This window comes from Dendropsophus ebraccatus, chromosome 9 (assembly GCF_027789765.1).
Source record: "Dendropsophus ebraccatus isolate aDenEbr1 chromosome 9, aDenEbr1.pat, whole genome shotgun sequence".
In the NCBI taxonomy this organism is placed as follows: domain Eukaryota; kingdom Metazoa; phylum Chordata; class Amphibia; order Anura; family Hylidae; genus Dendropsophus; species Dendropsophus ebraccatus.
The window spans coordinates 24947381-24973124 of NC_091462.1; the positions used below are offsets into that span (position 1 = coordinate 24947381).

Genomic DNA, 25744 nt, shown 5'->3' on the forward strand with positions numbered 1-25744 from the left:
AACTGATTTCTGTATATGGATTAGTAGATATAACATTGAGAATATTTGCTTTTACCGTGACAACAAAGGTGTGTGCTTTCCTATGGCTGCCGTCTTCTCTCCTCGCAGACATCCTATCATTATCTAGGTGTCTGCTAAATCTTTAATAAGCAGCTGGGCTCCCCCTGTTATTTTGTTTTACTCCACGTCTTATGTATGCTCCTCCATGAGCCAAGCAGACTGGATGCTAGCCGCCGGGTAATGCCAGCTGTAATTGGTAGATTACACCCAATCTCCGGCTATTGGAGAGGGTCTGATATCAGGTGCAGGCACCTTCCTCTCACCTAGAATAAAATGATATGTTCTGGAATCTGGCACAGAGCGTCCTGACCGTAAATTACCTCCTTTCTTGTCTCTGAAGGCCCTGGAGCTGCTTGTCATTTCCATCCCATTTCTTAGCTGTAAATAAAACCTCTGAAAGGAGATGTCCACTTTTAACTTTCTGTTGGAAGGCTTCCCCAAAAGCTGATCACAGGGTGTCCTGGGATCCCCAGCGATCACTTGTAACCTGTTCTAGCGAGTGTTCAATTTCCTTACAGCGCCACCATAGCAGAAAGGAAGTATTCTATAACAGTTGCCTCTGTAGTGCCAGGATGGGCTGGGTCCACTAGACTGACAGCTGCTTTGAGTTAAAGAGACTCTGTCAGTAGGATTGGGTCGTCCTATCTAAGGGTAGCATAAACTAGTGACAGAGAAGCTGAACAGAATGATGTATCACTTACATTGTTCTGTGCAGCTGATCCAGAGATCCTCCTAAATAACATGGACAATAATTAGTTATCTCTATTATGTGCATGAGCTCAGTAGTCCTGGATATTCATGAGAAGCAGAAAACTCTGCCCACCAGCTGCTGATTGGCAGTTATCTATCTATGCTGTGTATAGGCATTCAACTGTCAGACAGCATAAATTTAGTGACAGATTTCCTTTAAAGGGGTTATCCAACGCTACAAAAACATGTCCACTCTCTTCCTGTCACAGCACAACTTTTCTCCACTTTGGGTGCAGGTTTTGCAACTTAGTTCCATTGAAGTGAATGGAGCTTAATTGCAAACCACACCTGAACTGGAGACAAGAGTGGAGTTGTCTCTGGAAGAAAGTGGCCATGTTTTTCTAACACGTGATAACCCCTTTAAGTTTACTATATCGTATTGCTGCAATTTGCTTCCAATGGCTGGAAAGGTAAAGTACACATAGTAATCACTTTACAGCGTCCAGCCGGCACTTCAATGTGCATCTAGGCCATAGTAAGCAACAATGGGGCCCTAAAAGCAAAACCTGAGAAGGCAAATACTCAAATGTGATGACTGCAGTAAGAAGTTTGAGAAGTTTGGTTTCACTAATGTCCGGGATAATTCACAGACTGATGTCACAGTACAAGCATCAAGCACACCATGATGTCATGAGTGCATGGATAATAGATACCACAATGGTGGGAAAATTCACACAGTGATATCATAGTGCTAGAGTAGATCACACACTGATATCACTATGACGGGACAGCTAAACCCATTAAAGTCTATGGAAAGGGATTAAAATAGAGATTAGTCCATACTTGAGCTGTATTGCATCCAAACCTCATCAGTATTTCATCTTTGTATCTCTTTTCAAAGTATGATTAAATTTACCATTTACAAGACAGTACAGAAGTATGGATGCTATACCGATAAAGTGCTGACCACATACACAGTCTTATATTATTTACTGGCCACATACACAGTCTTATAAGACTCTGTATGTGGTCAGTAAATAATATAGGACTCTGTATGTAGTCAGTAAATAATATAATATTCTTAAAAAAAAAAAAAAGAATAGGCTTATTTTCGGGATAGTTCTTTTTGGGGGGTGGGGGGGCCGGAGGGAAGCAGCATGTCCCTTCGTTTTAGTCCCACTCTATAGGTAGTTAGCCGCCATACTGTATGTCCCACTGTTAGGCTCCTATACTGTAAGTTCCCCGTAGTTAGGACTGCATACTTTATATATCTCTTTCCTCCCTGTAGTTTCCCCCCCATACTGTATACACCCCCCCCCCCCCCTCTGCAGTAAGGCCTCCATACTGTATGCCTCCCTCCCCCCTCTGCAGGTAGCCCATATACTGTATACATCCCCCTCTGCAGGTAGCCCTCATACTGTATACATCCCCCTCTGCAGGTAGCCCTCATACTGTATACATCCCCCTCTGCAGGTAGCCCCCATACTGTATACATCCCCCTCTGCAGGTAGCCCCCATACTGTATACATCCCCCTCTGCAGGTAGCCCCCATACTGTATACATCCCCCTCTGCAGGTAGCCCCCATACTGTATACATCCCCTTCTGCAGGTAGCCCCCATACTGTATACATTTCCCTCTGCAGGTAGTCCTCATACTGTATACATCCCCCTCTTCAGGTAGTCCTCATACTGTATACATCCCCTCTGCAGGTAGTCCCCATACTGTATACATCCCCCCTCTGCAGGTAGTCCCCATACTGTATACATCCCCCTCTGCAGGTAGTCCCCATACTGTATACATCCCCCTCTGCAGGTAGTCCCCATACTGTATACATCTCCCTCTGCAGGTAGTCCCCATACTGTGTACATCTCCCTCTGCAGGTAGTCCCCATACTGTATACATCCCTCCCCCCTCTGCAGGTAGTCCCCATACTGTATACATCCCCCCTCTGCAGGTAGTCCCCATACTGTATACATCCCTCCCCCCTCTGCAGGCAGTCCCCATACTGTATACCTCCCTCCTGCAGGTTGTCCCCATACTGTAAACCTCCCCCCTGCAGGTAGTCCCCATACTGTATACATCCCCCTCTGCAGGTAGTCCCCATACTGTATACACCCCCCTCTGCAGGTAGTCCCCGTTACTGTATACATCCCCCTCTTCAGGTAGTCCCCATACTGTATACACCCCCCTCTGCAGGTAGTCCCCGTTACTGTATACACCCCCCTCTGCAGGTAGTCCCCATACTGTATACCTCCCCCCTGCAGGTTGTCCCCATACTGTAAACCTCCCCCCTGCAGGTAGTCCCCATACTGTATACATCCCCCTCTGCAGGTAGTCCCCATACTGTATACACCCCCCTCTGCAGGTAGTCCCCGTTACTGTATACATCCCCCTCTTCAGGTAGTCCCCATACTGTATACACCCCCCTCTGCAGGTAGTCCCCGTTACTGTATACACCCCCCTCTGCAGGTAGTCCCCATACTGTATACCTCCCTCCTGCAGGTTGTCCCCATACTGTAAACCTCCCCCCTGCAGGTAGTCCCCATACTGTATACATCCCCCTCTGCAGGTAGTCCCCATTACTGTATACATCCCCCCTCTTCAGGTAGTCCCCATTACTGTATACATCCCCCCTCTTCAGGTAGTCCCCATTACTGTATACATCCCCCCTCTTCAGGTAGTCCCCATTACTGTATACATCCCCCTCTGCAGGTAGTCCCCATACTGTATACACCCCCCTCTGCAGGTAGTCCCCATACTGTATACATCCCCCTCTGCAGGTAGTCCCCATTACTGTATACATCCCCCTCTGCAGGTAGTCCCCATACTGTCTTCATCCCCTCTCTGCAGGTAGTCCCCATACTGTATACTGTACATCCCCTCTCTGGAGGTAGTCCCTATACTGAATACCCCCTCTGTAGTTAGCCCACATACCCTACTTCCCCCCATATACAATGGGGGAGATTTATCAAACATGGTGTAAAGTAAAACTGGCTCAGTTGCCCCTAGCAACCAATCAGATTCCACCTTTTATTCCTCACAGATTCTTTGGAAAATGAAAGCTGGAATCTGATTGGTTGCTAGGGGCAACTGAGCCGGTTTCACTTTACACCATGTTTGATAAATCGTCCCCTACTGTGCATCTTCTTACCCCTGCAGCTTGTGTTGAGCAGGTGGGGGTGGTGCATAACAAATCTGGCCGTGATTGGCTGATACTCGGCCACCCAGTGTCAGGGATCTGGTCGGCTCACTGTAACTGGGGATCATTATTGGAATAGGGCTTATATTTCAAGCCTTATCCAAAAAGCTGTAAAATGAAACCAGGTCTGATTTTCAGAAAAATCCTGTACTTACATAGTACTCACTGAAACCATGTGAGCTGTATAATGCATAGGTCCCCCAGAGCCCCCCTAGCACACTAGTAGGTGACCCACCTTATTTACCTGGAAATCTCCACAAATGAGTAGTACCCAGAATATTACATATCATAGTACTGGTTACACTGACCCATCCCTCCTTTTTATCCTTTTGCATTGTATAATTATTTGTGACACCGCACCATTTTATGATGCCGCAGTCAGGTATGTGCCGTACCTGTCGGGTTACTTCAGCTGGCACTAGCTGCGGGTACGCTGCTTTATTACATTCACAGAAATCCTTACTCTGCGTGCATGGAGCTGTCATGTTCTCCTATCACGTCCCGACATGGTGCTGGCGAACATTCAGGTAACAAACCCAAATCCTTATTGGCCGCAGTGTTACCCTCGTACTGTGGTATCGATCTGATCTGGGCTGTTTGTCGACCCTATCGATCTGCCGGTGTCTGTGTGCCACTTAGGAGGAATAGTCTGCAGTCATAGCACTAAACAGTTATGATGATCGGGGCTGTGCGGTGGTTGTGGGCTCGGCTGATGGAGCTGGACGTTGTGTGGACGGTAATTTATTACCCCTCTGTAATATTAGGCAATGGCAGAAGTGCCCGGTGGCTTCATGTGCATAACAAACTACTGCAATCTGCATTGTAATTTGTGTCTGTCCAGAATGGCGCTGGGTGCGGATTGTACTCCTGACCTGCTCATAATGGAGTTATAATTTGTTTCCAAGAAAAACTTAAAGGGCCACTAACCACTACATAATAGCTGACTAAAAAGTCTATTATACAAGAAAAAAAAAAAAGATAAAACTTCAATTCAACCATTTCTACTTTGCTGTTGGCCAGTAATGTGTCTTTTGTTATAGTAATCCCAGGGCTCATCATATGCCTATCCCAGTCTCAGTCTCTTCAGGCTCCTATTCAGTCTCCTTCCTCCAGTTCTGAACTACTGCAACAAAAATCTTGCAAAAAGTTGCAGATACAGCCTTCCAGGGACTTGTTTACCTTAGCAGTCTCAGAAGGGAGGGGGGAGGAGGGGGAGGGGGAGACAAAAGCTCACACAGATTTTTGTGTCTTCAGCAGAAGCTAAAAACTGGGGGAAGGAGACTGAATAGATAATAATAAGTATGAAATTGTAAGGCTCACCATGGGCAACAACATATGAAAAGTTATGTTTGAGCGGAATACCCCTTTAAGTAATATGGTTAACACAAAAACTTAAATAATTGGTCATTTTCTGACATGTTCCCTATAAGAGATCAGGCTCTTTCCCATGTCCGGTTAGTGCATGCTTTCATTTTTTCAGGTGGTTTATCAGAGGTCCCAATTGTCCGTGATTTAGTCATCGTGTGTGTAGTTTTTTGTTTTTTTTTTCTTTCCCTTTCTATGGTTTTTGTTTTTCTCAGTTCCAGATCAATTTTTTTTACTTTGTTTTACTTTTCAAAAAATACTTTTAGCCTTATATTCTGTCATTTTCCACAATGACAAGGAAGTAAATGGCTGCTGCAATTGTTAGAAGTGCTTTTAACTTTTACTGTGTCGGGCAGCTCTGTTCTGAAGCGTGTCACAGGTGTCAGCCTGACGCTTATCTGGTGGCCTCAGCTATACAGCAAGTGTACATTCTGCTTGTTTCTTGTCCGTTAATAAAGCCCACATACTGATAGAGACTTAAAGGGATACTCCGGAGGGGGGGACATGTTTTTAGAACAACTCATCAGAGAAAGTTATACAGATTTGTAAATTACTTCTGTTTTTAAAAAAACTCAAGTCTTCCAGTACTTTTCAGTTGCTGTGTGTTCTGCAGGAAGGGGTGTATTCTTTCCAGTCTTACACAGTGCTTTCTGATGCTACTTCAGTTCCTGTCATGAACAGAGGTGGCAGCAGAGAGCAGTGTGTCAGACTGGAAAGAATAAGTAACTTCCTGCAGGACATACAGCAGCTGATAAGTACTGGATGACTTTTTATTTTTTTAACAAAAGTAATTTACAAATCTGTATAACACTCTGAAACCAGTTGATTTTGAAAAATCCTTCTGAGCACCCCTAAAATTATTAATACTCTGTCTTATTGTTATACTGGTGCTCTACCCCTACCTGATCTGTACCTGTACATGCAAAAGCTGTGCTCTTCAGTAACCTATATGGTCTTTCTCCTCCCCATTAGTTGTTCCTGGCAGTCACCTTTCTCCCTACTATACGTCTTGCTATGTAGAGATTGTTTAATTGCTTTATATTATCTACGCCTGTATACAAAATCTACTATCTTATTATTTCAGGGAGTTTGCTTGGCGAGATCCCGAACTACCGGAGGTCATTCACATGCTTCAGCATCACTTCCCTTCCGTGCAAGCCAACGCAGCAGCTTACCTGCAACATCTCTGCTTCGGGGACCATAAGATCAAAATTGAGGTAAATTAAAGAGGACCCCCAACCCTAAAATGAAACCTTATGGGGGAGATTTATCAAACATGGTGTAAAGTGAAACTGGCTCAGTTGCCCCTAGCAACCAATCAGATTCCACCTTTCATTTTCCAAAGAGTCTGTGAGGAATGAAAAGTGGAATCTGATTGGTTGCTAGGGGCGACTGAGCCAGTTTCACTTTACACCATGTTTGATAAATCTCCCCCTATGTGTTTTTTATTCAAAGACTCAATAAGAAGTTGTGTAACACTTGACAGCAAAAATAGGGCAATAAAAAAAGCATCATTCTTGCTGCCAGCATGATGGAAACCCTAACAGCACCCTCTTAGAGGTCCATAGGGGGCGATGCTGGGCCCAAGTACAGTGTCGTGATTTCTATTATGAATAAAGTCATGATGTAGATGTGAATAGTTGGATGTATACATTAGGCCTTACATCTAATGGGGCCTATAGTATAGTCTAGGGGCCCCCTTAAAGCCCTAATACACGGAACTATTATCGTTCATAAACGCGCTCCAACGACCACTCGTTAAAGATCACTAAACTATTTTTTTAGCAAACGATAACACATAAAACACAACGATATATTTAGTGTAACGATTATTTTGCGGGCATTACATGGTCGTTCAAAACGTTAGCCGGTGTGATCATGACCACAGGTTACACGCACTTTTTTTTTAAAACCTTTTTACGAACAACTGAAAGATTTCCTAATTTTACAAACCGATTAGCGAATTATCTTTCAAAGACCAACGATTTTTTTTCGACATGCTGAAAAGCAATTTTGAACGACAATATAACGATTTCGCCTTTGTCATTTGCTTGTTTACACCAGTTCCACGAAACGATTATCGTTAACGAGCGGTCGTTGGAGTGAGTTTATGAATGATAATCGTTCCGTGGAATAGGGCCTTTACTCTGTCAGGAGAGAGAAGGATCCGGGCGGACTGTTTAGTCCATTTACTCTTGGGAAGGTAAGCTGTTGCCAGAAAAGCCTGGCAGTGGCTTTCTCCAATCAGAACACATGCATACTCAGCTGGACTGTGAGTACCTGTGTACAGGGTTATTGGGAGAGAGAGCTGTAGGCCAAGCTGCCTACTATTATTGCCACCTGGAAACCAGCAGCAAGGAGGTAAGTTGCCGCCAGATCTTCTGTTGTATAGGTTTTCTCAGTAATGTTTTTTTCCTTTAATGGAAAAAACAGAGCCATTCTCCCACTCCGAGGACGTATATTATAAGAAATTAATGATTATTACAGTATTTTTCTAGAGAACAGATACAGCCGCGTCCTCATGAATAAGCTTCAGTTTAGAAAATGTCAATGAGCTTTATCAAGTGAGACGACAAGTTACTTTGTGGCGTGCTGCAAATAATCTTTTTCCAATAGTTGTCAGTCTTGCTTCTGCATCCGGATGGAGGTGGGGGGTGGAGGGGATTTGTCTACAGATCGGTGACCTGACTGCCGCCGACAATGTCTGATCTTTACAGAAAAACAGCGACTTTAAAGATTGGCGAGAAGAACTCTGCAAAATCCATGTGAAATAACCCGCATCAATAAATAACAAAGCGTTTTCCCTATAGCCATAATTGTGGTTTAAACTCCGCCGAAATTATAGCAATCTCTTTCCCTGTCACAGAATACACGCCACGTTCAGGCGGCAGAGATGAAACGCTGATATTTAGATAGAAGCAACACGTGAATTCAGGATTTACACCATTATCCAAATTGGTTGTATAATAATGGCCATACTCCACGCTCCTTGCCGGCGCTCACTGCGAGGGTTTAGAAGACGTAGAAAAAAAATAGTTGTTTTGGGGTTTTTTTGTTTTGTTTTTATTCCTCTTAACCTATAGAATAAGGAGGTGTCGTCATTATATTCTTACGGATAGTGGTATAATTGGAAATGCCGATTTCAGATTGTGGCATTAAATTGGTTGCTTATGGGATTTTAGCTCTGGGAGACATTATGTCAATTTGCATAATTTTTTTAAATTACATGAAATATTGTGCAGCATACCCTCTATGAAATGTGCAGGACCCCCCCCCCCCCCCCCAAAAAAAAAAAGAAAAAAAAAAAAAAATATATATATATATATATATATATATATATATCGTAAGGCCGGTATTACACAGGAATAATACAGCTGTATTTGTGCTTCTGTATTACTGTGGCAGGTCCCGGTCAGCTGTGACTTCGGGTCATCAGACCTGCGTTCAGGCCAGGACTTTAATACATAATGCAGATGCAAAAATGTGCATGTAATCCACTTATGAATAGGGTCCTGAAAATAGGGAGGAGGGGGGAGATGTAGCTGCAGTAAGCTGGATAATAAGCATCACTCATGAAGGTGCATGTATGGAAACCAATAGAAGTAAAGACAGGATACAGCTTTTTTTTTTAACTCAATCTATCAGCTGCGTAGGGAGGGGCGGTGATTTTATTAATTTATTTTATTTACCTTTTTTTGTGTGGTATTGATAAGTGCCCTTAAACCAATAGAGGGCATCCCGCAGTCCTCCTATTCATAGTCTGGGCAAATAGTTACATACTACATGGATTGCCGGTGCAGATTCCGCCTTGATTTCAGGGGGAAACCATTGACCATGTGCACATGGGATATTTTTTTAAATGAAATTTCATAAATTCCGCTTCAAGAGTTGACTTGCTAGTCACTGACTAAGGTCCCGTTGCATCTTGACATTGGTTTTTGAGATGGATGTCCTTGTCAGATCCACATTTTTTGTACGTTTACCCTGTGTGAGCATACCCATAGATATAAGCACTGACATAATTACACCATCTATAATGTTTATTGCTGCAGTCTATAAAGAGAATTTGTCAGCAATTTAGCAATAGCTTTATACAGCCACTAGGACAGGGAGATCATGCTTACCTTTGTCAGAACACCGCTAGATCTGTTAGTCATCAAGAGTCGAGAAAACTCTTATTACCAGGAGATCGGAAGATTGATCCCACCTGTCTGACTCTCCAGCAGCTGCCGCCATAAAACCACTGATACGTGCGCTATCCCCTTAGGTTTCTAGCAGAAAATAGAGTACAGATTCCCTTATAGCTTTTATACATCTGATTGATTTCTTGCAATTGATATACTTGTCAGGTATGTCGGCTCGGAGGAATAAAACATCTGGTGGATCTTCTGGATCACAAGGTCCTGGAAGTTCAGAAAAACTCATGCGGCGCCTTGAGGAATCTTGTATATGGCAAATCTACTGATGAAAACAAGATCGCGGTGAAGAACGCAGGCGGGATCCCCGCTCTCCTTAGACTACTGAGAAAAACCAGTGACCAAGAAATAAGAGAACTTGTAACCGGTGAGTGGAGTAGAATCAATCTAAATGATGATTCAATGATAGTGTGCTTGTTATGATACCGATAATCTGCTACAGCAGTATTGCCATATTGGTTGCCCCCTTAAAGAGGGTGTCTGAGATAAAAACAACATACTTAATATATAGCACCACTTACGTTTAGTGGCTGTGTCTGGTATTACAGCTCGCCCACATTTATGTGAATGAGGCTGTAATATCAAACTGGGTGGCAGAGTTTCTGGTAATAAAAAAAAAAAAAGCAACTCATTCTTAAATGGTGATAAAAGCCCTCTAAATCACAAGTCCTTGCCAATCTCTGCAGAACGGGCAGCAGAGAAAATCTGTTCTTGGGCATTGGCCATGACCAGTGGTGCAGCTACCATGGAGGCAGACCACGCAACTGCTTCGGGGCCTATACAATTGCCACTAATCCCGACCCAGCCACCGTCGCGCAACAGATCCCCCCCCCCTAACGCTAACACAGCCCCCAGCCCAAACCCCCCCCCCCCCCCCCCCCCCCCCAGAAGACACCAGCCAAGTCCACGGCCTTCATTCTCCTGTGGGGGGGCTGGTTGTACAGGGTTCATGGCGCGCCATGCAGTTTTTTGCTATGGGGCCCCATGAATCCTAGCTACTTGCCACTGCATTTGCCAGTTATTCTGCGAGCTCTATTCAAACGATTAGAACCATAACAGAAATCTCTGCAACAAATCAGCGACATGTTAACATATCCTATTGTCTCTGCCTATTGTGCACCAGTGAAGGCTGTCCGGCATATACTTATTATAGTGCTGGAGTCAGGACAGGAGCAGATGAACTATATTGTTTACTCAGTTATTTATATGGAAATAGAAGCAAGGCCGCTAATTAAAATGTTTGTAACGCACTGCGTCCTAGGATTGCCGAACGCCGTCGCCTCCCGCCATTGTTTGGCTAATTTGCTCCCTCTGCAATTTCTTTATTACTATTATTTATTTAAAACCATCTCTGACGCCAAGTGCGCTGATTATCCGACGCATTAACATTCAATTTCAAGCTGCTATGATATTGGCAAAATATAATTGAGCGCTGTTCATGAATTTCCCAAACTAATGTTCTCTCTTTTTTTCTTCTTCTCCCAACGTATTACACAAATGAAAAATGCCACATTCACAAACAAATGCCGAGGGTAATGACTGATTTAGTTCCAGCTAAGTGTTCTTGACCAGGAACTGCCCCCTACTGTGTTCACAGTCACAGCGCAGGATACACAAGCTAATAATTATTTAATATGGATGTAATTATCAGACGTAGCTGGCACAGATAGGATTGTCTGTCAGGATTTCGGTATGTGACAGCAGCTGAGTCAGCAGAATAAGGTGACTAGGACATTGGTCAGGCCGCACCCTCATAGCGATGCGGATATACAGCAGTTTATGCCTGTGAGACATAATGTCAGGAATGTGATTTATGCAGTATACTGTATTTGCCAAGTAAAGAACATACATATAAAAAAAAATTCCCCACTTTTGTGCTGACATATGGCACCTGCCTTTTCTGCCCCACATTGAAGTGCCCACCTACTTCTTACCAGCCAGCCATGGTGATGCCAGCCCCCACTGCAGTGCTTACTCTGGTATCTCTATCAATGCTGCCCATCTCAATGCTCGATAGCAAGCAGCTGACAATTCAGGGTATAAGTAGTGTTCAGCAAACTTGTCGAACTGTTTGGGTTTGGCAACCTTCTCTGAACCTGACGGCGTTTGTCTCCTGGTGTCAGGGGGAGTTGGTTGCCACCCTAGGGCTGTCAGGAAAACATGGATACAATCAAAGGCTAGGGCGACATCCAACTTCTCCAGCTGCCAGTAGTCAAATGCTCAGCGTTCGGGTTCGGAGAACGTTGTTGAACCAGAACAGTTCAGCAGGTTTGCCTTAGTGCCTTCATTTTATGCAGGTTCCTCATAATCTGATCGGAGAAAAATCCAGTTTTACCGGAGCACCTTATAGGAGTTACATTAAGTTATTAAAGGGGTACACCGGCACTTATAAAAAAAAAATCAAACATAGTTTTTACATTTATCATCTCTCTGGAGTCTGTCTCCGTTTGAATTTCCTGCTGTTACCAGTTGGTGTCTTCATTTTTTTTTTACTTCCTGGTATGGGCTTTTCCATGATGCACTTTGTCTCTTGTGATGTTAACTGACTCTGTAAAACTGTTAAATGGCTTATATCTTGCTCAGCCAATCAGAGCTGAGCAACCTGTGTCATCTGACAATGGGAGGCTGGCCTAACAGGGCTTAGACCCGCCTCCCTCTTGATGATGTCGTTGTCACAAAATGGCTTCCACAGAGGGGGTCAACTGTCATTAGGTAAGAATGAATTTACTTCACTTCCTGGTTGGGGATTGAGGGGGAAGAGATAGGGAAGAGGGGGAGATAGGTGATTGAAACATATTACAAAGTTATATAACTGCAGTACCCCTTTAAGGTGTATCTGTTGATCGTTTCCAATGAAAGCCAGCAGAATTATGAATGCTGCTCTGGGCTATAATATACAGATTAGTCCAAGGCAAGTAATGTATTTAGAAACAGAAATAAAATGATGTCTTGCTTTTTATTCTGTAGAGTAGGTGTATTAGCTACACTTATAGTCCTGGCACTACCCGGAGAGCCGTGTGATAAGGAAACTGGCAGCCGTCTCCGGCGTGACTCCCGTACATTACTGTCACGCCACTCCTAATGTAATAATAATGAAAATGTCTGTGATTTCTTCTCGTCCTGAGAAAAAGTCGTTTTAATGAAGTGCATAGCAATGTCCGAACTCTTTTCTCCGACACTTACTTTTCCTGACATCCGAAAATGAAGTGCCACCATTTCACCTTTTCTGCCAGTCTGTAAATCTTGACTCTGTGACTGCCTTGGCACATTTGATATTCCCCTTGCATCTTGTGCATAACAGGAGCATTCGCCGCCATTCAACCTTCTCTCTCATTCAGCTACATTTACAGCTTCTCTTTTCCTGGACGAGCGAAAAGAGTAAATTCTCATCGGTTTCCTATCAGTATCTAATGGAAACAAAACAAAAGCCGGAGCGGATGGTCAGATGCGCCCTCTTACACTTCTGCCAAGGAAAAGAACGCTGTCTGACAACAAGAGCCGTGCAGTCAGCCATTTTCTTGTGTACATTTATTTTACTTTTTGCAGATGTCAGGTTGCCTAGCAACCCATTAGCCTCTTCACACTCTCCGATCACAGCGAGGTATGGCCGTGCCTCTGTTCAGTAACGCGCCTTGAAAAATTAAATTAGATTTCAGAGAATCTGATGCTGCGGCCAGAAGTGTCGCGGCTGCGGAGAGGGGTGCATAATAAGCCGCCATCTCTGATCATTAGGGAGGATCCTCAGCCGGGCGTTACCGCCATCTGTCATATAAACATACACAATGTGCTCGCTGGATTACTCCGCCATTCGCAAGGATGATCGCCCTAATAATGGTCAACTTTTCGGATTTGCTTCTAGGTATCTGGTCTCCTAATGACGGTGTCTTAGGCTTAAACCTATTACAAATCTCACTAGTCTTCTCCAGCCAAGCGGACACTCCGCACGGTAATAAAAGATGGAGGGATTAGGATTTTTCCATTGTAGGATTTTCTTCTAATTATGTTACTATGGACACTATGACATGTACCGGGTAGCGGAACGGCAGAAATAAGGGGACACCAAGGGTTTTTACCTACTTTTTTGCCCCTTTTTACCAAAATTTTCTAAGGATTGCCCCTATTGAGAACTGCACCCGACTCGTTTTTTTACACAATTTTTTTTTTTTTTTTTTTTTTTTTTTAAACTTAAAACACATTTGTTATATATACTATACTGAAAGGATGGTTTTCAGTCAATAGAAATCTTATACTTTTTAGTCAATGATTTAATGGGAACCCATCAGTTAAATGCTGCCCGAACATGAGTGATATGAAAATGGGAAAGGCTCGCCTATTACATTGATGTGTGATTCATATACAGTACATCATAGTTGTTACCACAGCTGGGATGGGGATCCAAGTTTTCAGGGTGGTCTCTGGTGTGTACTCCCCATTATGGTAGCCTAGATTGAGCTATACCTATAACCAAAGCAAACACTGATGACTAGGCCAGTGTTATATCCTATAAAGCCTAGATGTGTTGCTGCCCATGGTTAGCATGTGATATGTGGGTGTCTGACCAAGGGACCCACCTTCTGCTGATCCTAAATAAGAGGCGGCAGAGCCTTTCTTAGGCGAGTTGATCTGTACTGTAGTTCCTCGTACAGCTGGCTCACAGGGCAGAGAAAGTGTTATGAAGAGGTTGCAGCACTAAATCCTATAGGTCAGACTCCAATTATACATCATAGTGACGGCATATCTTAGCTTTCTGCTTTAACTTAATAAGATGGAAATATGGCTTAAAGGGATGGTTAAGCTTGGGCTTTTTCCAGAAACAACACCCCTCTTGTCCATAGGCTTTGTCTGGTATTGCAGCTCATACCCATTCAAGTAAATAAAAATGGTACCATTATCCAAAGGCTGTTTCAGATTTTGCTGTTTAGGGTATAAACACACACACCGTATACGCAGTGTATTTACTGCTGGGATACGCAGCAAATACGCAACAAATACGCAGCAGATTAGATCCAAATAACTGAACACAGCATCAAATCTGCTGCAGATCTCCTGCGTATCTGCTGCGTATACGGTGTGTGTGTGTTTGTACCCTTAGCCCACATTTCAGGGCTTAAGGGGTTGTTTTATTTGGGCTGTTTACTCCTGGTGATCATTTGTAATGGTCGGAGTGAAATTACGGACAATAACAGAATTTAAACACGCCTGGGATAAACATACATCTATCCTAAGATAATAAGAAAGAAAATACTAAAAAGGCAGACTAGATGGACCCAGTGGTCTTTTTCTGCCGACAATCTTCTATGTTTCTATGACTCCCAACAAATGTCTCTAATTTCAGAGCCGTTCATAGATGGGAGTCTCAATCTGGTGGGTTCCACCTTTAATGTCATCCATATAGTTTAATATGGGCTGTCCCCTGTTTTTTCTCCACCTGGATGTCTTAGCTGTGGGGGTTTAGGGGTCAGGAGAAGGTGAAAATGACATATATATGTATGGTGGGACATTAATATTTATTATGACCAGTAAAGCAGTGTTTCCATAGAAATCAGCCCCCCTGGGTTTCAGCTATACTCGCTATGATGAATGTCTGTGCAGTGCTCCAGGGCAGTAACTTTCTATGAAGAGTTGACGTGGGCACATTTTTATACAGCCAGCAAATCCTTTCAGTGTATTTTCTGCTTCTACAGAAGGAAATTAGGACGGAGAAGCGAAAACTCCAGTTAAGATCAGTAAAGATTCCTGCGGAGCGTCTTTGATGTTTCCATAAAGTGAAATTAATGACGTTTAGAAGTTGTGTTAATTAAAGCAGCTCCGAGCCCCGGACCCGAGAAGGTTCTTAGATAGCCGAGCCGCATGGTGTGACTGCAAGGAGACAAATGGACATGGCAGAATGTACTGTATGAACCCCAGGAACCAAGGAGGCAGAGTGGCAAATATTTAGGGATTCGTTTAACATTTTATATACTTAGTTTAAAAAAGTGCCTATTAGGCGACATCCTAATTTCTCATGATGCCCCTGACTATGCTGAAGAAGCAGAGACTGATCACTGCACTTGCTCTGAATCCTATTGGAGTACAGCGATGATAGAGCTGTAATATAGAACTGCTGCCTCTCTGCTGCCCCAGAGTCTCAGTGAATTCCTATGTAACGCAGCTTCATGCTCCTCCCTTTCTCCCTGTTTTCTCTTACAAGCAGGGGAGAACAATAGGAAGCTGCATCTTATAGGACATACTAGAATATCTGCTCATAGCAGCTACAGGCAGGGGAATTTTATAAATGTAGGTAAATCCTTTATGGGCTCGTCCACTAAATAATTGCACTCCTGCTCTTCTCAGCTTAGAAGTAAGAAATGATATCATTTGGAGCACTGTGTACATGGAGGGATATACAGAGGAGTGAAGTGCAAGGGGTGGTGTTCCATTGCTGCTAGAAGGGGCTTGATATGTCACAGAAAGTCAGCCGCACATAATATGTTGAGTTCCTGTCTACACAGAGGAGCCTGAGATTTACTGGGGGTCTAAGCGGTGATCTCATGACCCATTTATCATAGAGAAAGGACTCTATATACTGTATATATGGATGCAGCTGAGCTGGGAGAAAACCAATGACACCGCAGGAATTTAAAGAATGAGTTAAAGAAAAATAAATACAAAATCTGGAGTGCTTCTTTAAAATAAAATTCCACTTGTGGCATGCTGACCAACAGCACCACAATCTACTTGTGCCTGGTATTGTATGCAAAGCCCATATTTAGGGCATGTAGAAAGCTTTCTTCGGCCTTTATTATAGTCTCCCGAGGAAGCAGTCATGGGGAAACTTGTAGGAGCATGTATTTTTAATGATACAGCATAATGCTGCATTTACACAGAAAGATTTATCTGACAGATTTTGGAAGCCAAAGCCAGGAATGGATTTAAAAAGAGGATAGATCCCAGTCTTTCCTTTATGACCTGACCCCTGTTTATAGTCTGTTCCTGGTTTTGGCTTCAAAGATCTGTCAGATAAATCTGTCTGTGTAAACGCAGCATTAGGCTTACCTCAGTAGCTATAAGGATAGCTTTTGGTGTGAAACTTCCCTTTTGGGGCAAATGCTAAGAGCTGAATTTGCCATGTTGCAATAGTGGAGACAACCCATGACCAAGAGCGGCGCTATAGGGTAAATGTTACAGTTTTCATACCTTATTGTATATCATACGTCATGGTGCTTGTTCCAGTAAAAAGTGGACTTTTATCATCTGCAGATTGGGCTATATGGGCGGGGCTTCACAGATGAAGTGCCACTTAACCCCGCCCACAACACCGCTTAGTCCCGCCCCATGATGCAATCGGCGCATAGGCTCCGCTCTTCGACGGCCATTGGAACAGGCAAGCCTAAAGGTCTAGGCCCCACCCCCTCTAGGTCAGCCCTTACCAATGGCAGCTGAGGGAGCGGGGCCTATGCGGCGATGACGTCACAGGGGGCAGGACCAATGGTAATGTGTGTGGGTGGGGCTAAGTGGTGCTTCGATCCTGAAGCCCCGCCCACACAGCACAATCTGCAGATGATAAAAGATGACTTTTTACTGAAACAAACACCATGATGTATGATATAAAATAAGGTATAAAAACTGCAAAATTTACCTATTGCACCTGTCATAATGCAAAATGGGGGTGGTCCTATGTAAAACCACTGAAATCAAAAGGAGCTGTGCCAAAGACAAAGTCCTGCTTCAGATCTCCTTAGGTGTTTTGCCATTATCTTACAGACTTGATAATCTCCTTTACATTGGCCGCACTGCATTCATTACCTAGGGGACCAAAGAAAACTTTTAATTTACAACATAACTTTTTTCCTCCACCATTATACTGCTATTTCCAGGGTCGGCCGCATACACATAATCCCCCTTTGTGTGCCGTCTAATTATAGTACTGAGTGATACATGTATTACTTTAACTAGGAATGATTTTTCTTAATCATGTTCCTTTAAGCCCAGTAACTAGCTGGAGAGAGAAAATCTTGCTGATCTTCGGTTGTCCTCCGAGGGCCCCTAGGTCGGCACTCCCAGGACATCCATATGTATATTTTTAGTTCTGATCTTTTTATCCACTTTGCCCAATTTGTTCTTGAAGACTTGTATATTCTTTAATAACCCGTGAGATAATCTCCCCTCTAATCCTCACCGGTGCTCTCAAGTATGATGACTTTGACCTTAAGTTCGATCACCATGAATACAGAAAGACTCATCACTCCGACTGCAGAATGTGCGCAGATCGTACACAGGAGACAAGAGGAGCAGTTTAGCGGCTGAGCCTGTCTGTCATGTTTAGTGTATAAAATTGCACACGTCCATGCTCTGTATTTAATTGAAGCTATGAAGATATTTTTATAACCCTTTTTGTTCCTGACCCATTTCACTAGGGGGTATTGGAAAGGCTGGAGCAGGGCCTGAGAGGGTGGTGCCTGACACATGGTTCCTATTAGTATAGTTGGTTGATGTTCGGCCCTTCAGGCTATGAGTAGACGTAACACAGTGGCCGTTATTTATCAATCTGTGTACAGCAACCAGTCCCAACTCAAGGAGCTGGCCCTACGCTATTTCTCCTTGCCTTGCTGGGCTTGACTGACAGGTCTTTCCCTATTGAACCCATAGAGTTGCCTATCAATTGACGTGAAGCTGGGAGGATTACCGCTCCACTTATAAGCTTTAGAAGGGCCTGCTCCCAAATGGCCTTACTAGACATGGTATTAAACTACAAACTGCATGGAAACAGTGCTGAAGATGCCCTGTGCGTAATAGGGAGGTATTAGCAGACTGGGTACGTCTAACTTGCTGATAGTTACACTTTAAGTGCGTTGTTGTGAGGTTTTCTGTGCCCATCCTGCACCATGGACAGAACTCAACAGCTTAAAGGTTCCCCTTAAAGTGATATTGGCAACCCCCCTTAGTCTATGTGCAGTTCTCCACACCATTCATGAGATTAGATGCTGCACATTCAATATATACCTTTTATAAAGCTTGTCAGTGTCTTCTTTCTGCTCTTAGATCACTTTATTTAATCTATGGACAGTGTCATCTAGGCGGGGCTTCATGACAGTTGGGCCCCATTTCCTGGGTGGCTATAGTACCCAACTCCCGTGAAGCCCCGCCTAGGTGACACTGTCCATATAGGAGAAGGGGACCAAATTCCTGTGAAGCCCCGCCTAGGTGACACGGTCCATCGATGAAGTTAAGCGATTTTAGATCTGAAAGAAGATGCAGACAAGTTTTATACAGGTATATATTGAATATGCAGCATCTAAGCATTTGTATGGTGTGGAGAACTGCACTTAGGGGAAGGGGGGTTGACCATATTAAAAGCTACGTTCACACATGGCCAACATTCCACTGGCGTTTTAATGGGGAACATACTAAACAATCCTCAATAAAGCTGTGGATCCAGTGAATTACAATATGGGTCTTATGTGGGGGATTTTTATGGTTTGTGTGTATATATCTTTAAATGGGCATCTGAGAGTACCCCTTTAACCCAGAAGTCCTATCGGTCACAGTCAAGCAGGTAATGTGCAGCATATGGGGATGATAAGTTTAATGTTATCATGCGATAGGGCAGCTGACTTATTTCCCTTTGAACATTTTCCCTTCTGTTTCGAGGAATGAGTATGGGACCGGACAAGTTCCGGGCTGTTCCCGTCAGATATTCTATACAGATTCCTTGCTTTTATGGAAAGTAAGATTTGCTAGGCGAAAGAACAAAGTGTCAGAGATCTCAGATATTCTCTATTCTTCGCTTAGCTCCTTCTTTCCGCTCCCTGTTCTTTCAAGTGCTGCAGAGCGTGCCTTGAATTATCCAAGTTTTCTATACACCATGAGTGGAGTACTGCGGCCCCCCAACAGCCTGGTAACAAGGGTCTCATTCAGCCTGTGCCGGAGGAAGCCTACGGGCTACGATTGAAGTGTGTGGCACAGGCATCGTTGCCCTGTATCTGCTTACAGAAACGTTATTCTAATCATTATTATACCTCATAGCGATGTGTGGACTCACACACACACACAGTAATGGAAGCCGCCTCCGCTATGAATACTGTATAGCAAATGTAAGGTATATTAACCAGAACACCCTGCGGTCAGAGGGCCTCCAAGCACATTCATCTTAGATGGGGTTAATAAGCTGCTATTATATATACTTACAGCCATCTCTACAGCCACACAGTCTGGCCTAGGCTTACCTCTCACTGTACGGGTAATACAGGTTCTATATTCCGCATTTTTCCAGGATTTCTCATGCTGTGTTGTCATGTTTCTGGCCAACAAGGAGCCTGTATAATGGGGAAAGGTTGGGCATTTCCTCCCTTGAATCTTTAATAATAGCAGTGCTCAACTTATTCAGTGTCTTACCGCTAGAGGATAGGTAGTGCGCCATCTTGTCCATCTAAAAATGAGCGCCAATGCTCTATCTCTTTGGATGCAACTGCTCGCCTTCCTTCTCCCTCATTATCGTCTTAGGATCACTGTATCCCGATTTGCACTATTGTGAACCATCTCTTGATTCAGCTCCTGCTAAGTAGGTCCTCCCTCCATTCCTAGTTTCCAATGTTTTCCTCTATCAGACCCGTCATTGTTCCAAATGGGGGGGAATGGCGCTACAAAGGACGCAAACACGGGTAAAAATGGTGGTGGTGCTGAAGGGCCAGGCAATGTTTACAGTTGCATTGTTTGCTCTCTACTTAAAGCGCCCCTGCCGGCAAACCCCCTAATGGTCAACCCATTTGTCAGTTTATTTATACATTTCTAGTAGGAATGAGAACAATGGCCTAAAAACAGAGGCCTATGTGCTCTATATTCATTGCATTATGGACCAAACCAACATCTAAGTGAGAGGTTAATTGGGGGAAAGATCAGAAGCAATGTGAGAAAATATTACTTTACTGAGTAGTAGATGCTTGGAACAAACTTCCAGCAGATGTGGTTGGTAAATCTACAATAACAGAATTTAAACCTGCCCGAGGTAAACATATATCTATCCTAAGATAATAAGAAAGGAAATACTAAAAGGGCAGAATAGATGGACCAGGGGGCTGCCAACAACCTTCTATGTTTCTAATCACCTCACCCCCCCCCCCCCCCCCCATTGAATGAGGTGTGTTTGGGGGTCCCATCAAAGTTTCCGTCAGTATTATTTATACACACTTCTACCTGAACATGAGAATCCAGCCAAAGTCCTGACACCCTGCCAATGATCTTGGCCTGATGTCAATACACTTGGAAGGAATTTAAATGCATTTCTTTGTGAGGTCGGAATCATAGTGACTGCACTGGAAGATATATAGGCTTATTCTTTGTTTAGTTCAATGGAACAGTCACCATTTAAGAGAGAGTGGCGCTCCTGGCTTCAGGTAGGGACATTATGTCATTGTTTCACATGGGTGAAAATAATCAAAGAAGCTTTTCACAACTTGGCTAGCTTCTATGCGGCAGTGATTTTCACATTACCGCCTTTGACAAAGCAGAACAAGGAGTACATTCTGCTTTTTGTCACCTTCTCTTGAATCCATCACCTTTTGGAGGGTCACCTGCCATGCCGGAGCTTTAGTATTATACTCCTCGAATGCGGGTATGTAAAGAGCGGTGCATTAGAGAAATAGCCGTGTCTGCGGCAAGAAAGTGAAATCCGCTTTAGTGACAATGGGCACTTATGAAATATTTCACTCCATTTGATAGGACAATGACTCGTAGCACATAGGCCGGGTTCTCACACAGTATTTGGTCAGTACCAGGAGCGGAACTGACAAAGAGAAACTATAATGGAAAGATTTGCACCTTTTTAGATGTTTTATACTCTTTTGTCCATAGGCTGTTTTTGCAAAGTAGCATTCCCAAATTTCTTTTTCATTTTGCCCTTATAATGCACTTTTTTATTGCTACTCCTGCAGTATAATCTGTTTCGTTCTGGCTCTGCAGTATCCATACATTCCCTTACTTTATTTGGGTCATGTGACTTCTGACCTCTTTAAATAAGCTAAAAGACTGTGGGGGACATTTATTTAGTCCAATGTTTTTTTTACGCCAGGCTTACAAATGTCCTTGGAGCTGGCGTAGTTTTCACTGTCATTTTTATGCCCACACCCCAGTACCACTGCTTTAAGAATAGAATTTTTTTCCCCCTATTTAACGGAAATTCTAATTTTGCTAATATTATAGTTTATAGGTAAAGCAGAGATCCTGCTCATTCATCAGATTGGGCATGGGGAGATGCTGGTCCACACTGGGCTGTAAGAAACTCAGTAAGTAACATGCACAAGTCCTATTAATTGGAAATAGAATTGTGCATGGCCTCCCAACCATCCAACACAGACCTGCGTTTTTTCATTTCCTATCTGAAGAATGGACAGTAGTTCACCTTTATAGCAGGGATGGGATATCTTTGGCCAGCAAAATGGCTGCCCATGCATGATGAAAATTGGAATTTTGCAAGAGCTGGAGGACCACATGTTCCCTATCCGTGCTTTACAGGTTCCTTTCAGTCACTGTTTGGATATTGACTGACGGGACAACTACCTATAGGTGGCTATAGAGTAGCGTAAGCTAATTTGCATACTTTTCCCATGGGACATTGTCCGTAAGTCTTCATACAAATGGGTCACCTTAATGAATGCCAGTACCACTCTTCCTCACCCCACTCCTTTTTCTTTCAATATAGTTTCACTTTAAGGTATCTTACACAGGTACAACTTTCTAATATATAATTTAATTATTGGTCTTTCTTTTTCTTCTATCGTGTACCTACACTCTCCAAAGAGCCCATGTTATAGAATATGCACACTTTCCTATAAGCATCTCTGCTTGCCAGAAAGGAAACACCCCCCCCCCCCCCCCCCCCCCCCCCCCCGGGGGTATATATTAGAGTCGCTATCTCTTGGGCACTTTTATGTATTTTTTTCTGCCTAAAATTCTCCTCCATCGCCGTGAACGCCATTGCGCCTGACAGCCATGCTGTTCTGCTTTATGAAATCATTGAAAGTAATTAATTCAGTCAGAACTTCTAACGTGGCGCAGTATTAAACAAGGCCATATGGAAGACGCGTGTGTTCTGCATTGATAATCCTCCACAGAAGTTCTTCACAACAGTTTTGCATTAAATAGCCGGAGACCACAGTTGTCTGCTCTGATTTAGGAAAGTATTACTTGTCTGACGAACACCAAGAAGCAAATCCACCGAGGGCAGATGTTAAGTGAAGATTTTAATAATTTGTTCGTCAAATCTGGTGACACGTTCGTTGCGGAAGAAATGAGGTGGTGTTATCGAGTTGACATGGGAAAGTTAATCCTGCGGAGCCCTTTGTACATTGCTATCAAGGTCGCATAACATTTACAATGAGTAAGACGTGCGGGCATTCGGAAAAGTACATAGGGGTTCTCAAGAACGTTAGTCACAGCTGTAGACCATTAAGTGGAGATGCCCCATAAGATATTTTAATAAAACACCAGGAAAAAAAAAACAGCAGGTTATACCATGTATTTCACTACCAAGATGACATTGATCAAGAAAGAGCAGGGACTGTTCATTTCTATGAAGCCTTGGTGATAAAATAAGAGCTGTATACGAGCCAAAAATGGCTATTGTAACTTGGCAATTGGCAAGAGACCACTGGGAACAAAACACTGCTAAAGCATCGGGAACTACAAAAAGTAAAATAAAATCTGAAAAAAACATTGTTTATTCTTCAGTACCATCTTTCCTCTGCTTCTTTTAGGGTTGTATTAGGGTAGCATACTACGACAGGCTTGGTTGCCAACTCTGCAGACATGCACATGCAATACCCAATAGCTGCCCAAGGTCGCAGCTACATCGGTAACATTGGTCAGCTATTAATCATTGCCCACAACATACTCCTTTTCTCATCTGTGGAAGTTATCACCAGGGACAGTCAGAGGGCGGAAGTGGAGAGAAGAGGAAGGTACAAACTTTTCTGCTCTCCGGATAAGTGTTTAAAGGGGTTATCCAGCTCTACAAAAACATGGCCATTTTTTCCCAGAGATAGCCCCACTCTTGTCTCCAGTTTGGGTGCAGGTTTTGCTGCTCAGTACCATTGAAGTGAATGGAGCCTAATTGCAAACCGCACCTAACCTGTAGACAAGAGTCGTGTTGTCTCTGAAAGAAAGTGGCCATGTTTTTGTAGCACTGGATAACCCCTTTAAAGGGGTTACTTCAATATTAAAAGTTATTGTTTTTTGTCAATCTAGATAATAACTAGCTGGGGGCAAAGCTCAGTTGCTTCCTAAGTGAATGGAGCAGATTATAAGTTTGCTGCAGACAACGGACCTCTTTTCTCATCATAGTTGTGGGTCCTGTGGATTAGGTTGGGTTCACACTGCATTTTTGCAATCCATTTTTTTTTTTTTCATACTTTAAAAAAAAAAAAAAAAACAGATGGAAAAAAAACGGATGTATTTATGTGCAACCGTTTTGATACGTTTTTCAATTGACTATAAAAAAAAAAAAAAAAAAAGGGCAAGTCATTGGAAAAACTGATTAAAACAGGTGCACACAAATGCATCTGTTTTTTTTTAATCCATTTTTTTTAAAACGCAGTGTAAACCCAGCCTAACCTACTCTTGGGGATACCCCTGTAATGTTAGAGCAGAGAGCCCCTTTAACTAGCCCCAAGCCAAGCACATCTCACAACCCTTAGTCTGCTATTCCTCCTATTTATATTTTACTTCTATGTACTTTGTTGTTACATCTGGCAATTACTTTCCCATAGTATTTTATACCACACTCTTGTTGTTCCATTTCGGGGGAAGCTGCATTGCAGATCCTAAAGCCGAACTTTCCTTTTTAAATCTTTAACCACATTAAAGAGACGTATGAGAGTAATTAGTTTCTGGTCTTGAGGAGAAGACAATCTGCTGCGATTCCGTTATCTTTTTAATTAAGTTGCCAAATTATTCTTTTTTTACGTCGTAAACCTGTTTTTACAGTGAAGTAAGCAAACCTGTCACAACTGTGCTTTATATCCTGAAGTACATCAGCCGGAATGATCTCATACATATCACATTTAAAAAGTTTTCACGACATCGTAAATTTCAATCGCTGGGTCCAAGTGCTAAGACCCCCACAATTCTCTAAATCAAAAAAGGAAGTGCACAGTGATCAGCTTAGGGCTTCTGCCATGTTTATGTTAGTAATTGGTGGGGCTTCTACTTTCCAGGCTGCCACCAATCAAAACTTATCAATAGAAATGATAGGTATGCTGTAAATGATGTGTTCCACTATATAATTGTATAGCTAACAAAAAAAGTTTGCAATTTGCATGCTGTTAAAAATCCAGTGAAGTTATGACATTCACTTGTGTAGTGTGGCACCACCTGGTGTTGAGAGTTTATAGCACAGTGCACGTCCACCTGTTAACCTGAGGCTGGAGGACACACATGCTTAGTTGAAGAACTTGGATGCAGCCCTAGGGAGCCTGGGAAAACATGGATAAATCCTATGGCCTTTGGCCAGATCCATGTTTTTCTAGACTACCTAGGGCTGTAGGGTATTAAAAGTCTAATCTGACTTCTAATTTCATAGATATGGTGCCTGTACTTCAAAATAACCCCACCATGATAAAGAAGAGCAGGGGTGGGGAACCTGCAGCTCTCCGGCTGTTCCAATACTATGATTCCCATCATGCCTGGACAGTCATAGTTTTGCTTCACCATCCCCAAAGTAGAGGAACGTTGCCCTCTGCTCTGCCGTATTTCATGGAGCCCGTCCTCTTCTTTTTCAGGAGTCCTGTGGAACTTATCATCTTGCGATGCTGTAAAGATGACCATTATCCGTGATGCTCTGTCTCCTCTCACAAACACTGTGATTGTTCCACACTCCGGACTGAATAATTCCTCCTTTGATGATGACCACAAAATGAAATTCCAGTCCTCCTCGGTGCTCCGCAACACCACTGGCTGCATGAGGTAATAGAACACTTTACTGGTTTTTCAGAACAGGAAAAAATATATATATTCTGAAGTTGGAAACATGAATTTCAGATTTTGACAATTTTTTTTACAAAAATGTATAGTTCAAAGACGATAGCCATAGTTTTTAATTTAATTGGAGAATCTTTAAGGGGTATTCTCATATCAGCTAGCATAGTAGCTATATTTGTAGGGTTCATTAAGTAATATGTCTTTGAAAATATATTCATGTAGCAAACTTGCCGCCTCCTCCTGATTTGCTGCTCTTTCCCTCCCACTGTTGACAGCTCATTG

General features: G+C 43.1%; 1 protein-coding gene across 1 annotated transcript in view; it reads left to right on the forward strand.

Moving 5' to 3' along the window:
* Positions 1-25744, forward strand: part of PKP4 (plakophilin 4) — a 204390-nt gene that overhangs the window by 156062 nt on the left and 22584 nt on the right. Inside the window, exons 10-12 of the mRNA XM_069982735.1 lie at positions 6404-6532; positions 9665-9878; positions 25264-25447. Coding sequence (XP_069838836.1) covers positions 6404-6532; positions 9665-9878; positions 25264-25447 — 527 coding nt within the window. The remainder of the gene's footprint in view (positions 1-6403; positions 6533-9664; positions 9879-25263; positions 25448-25744) is intronic.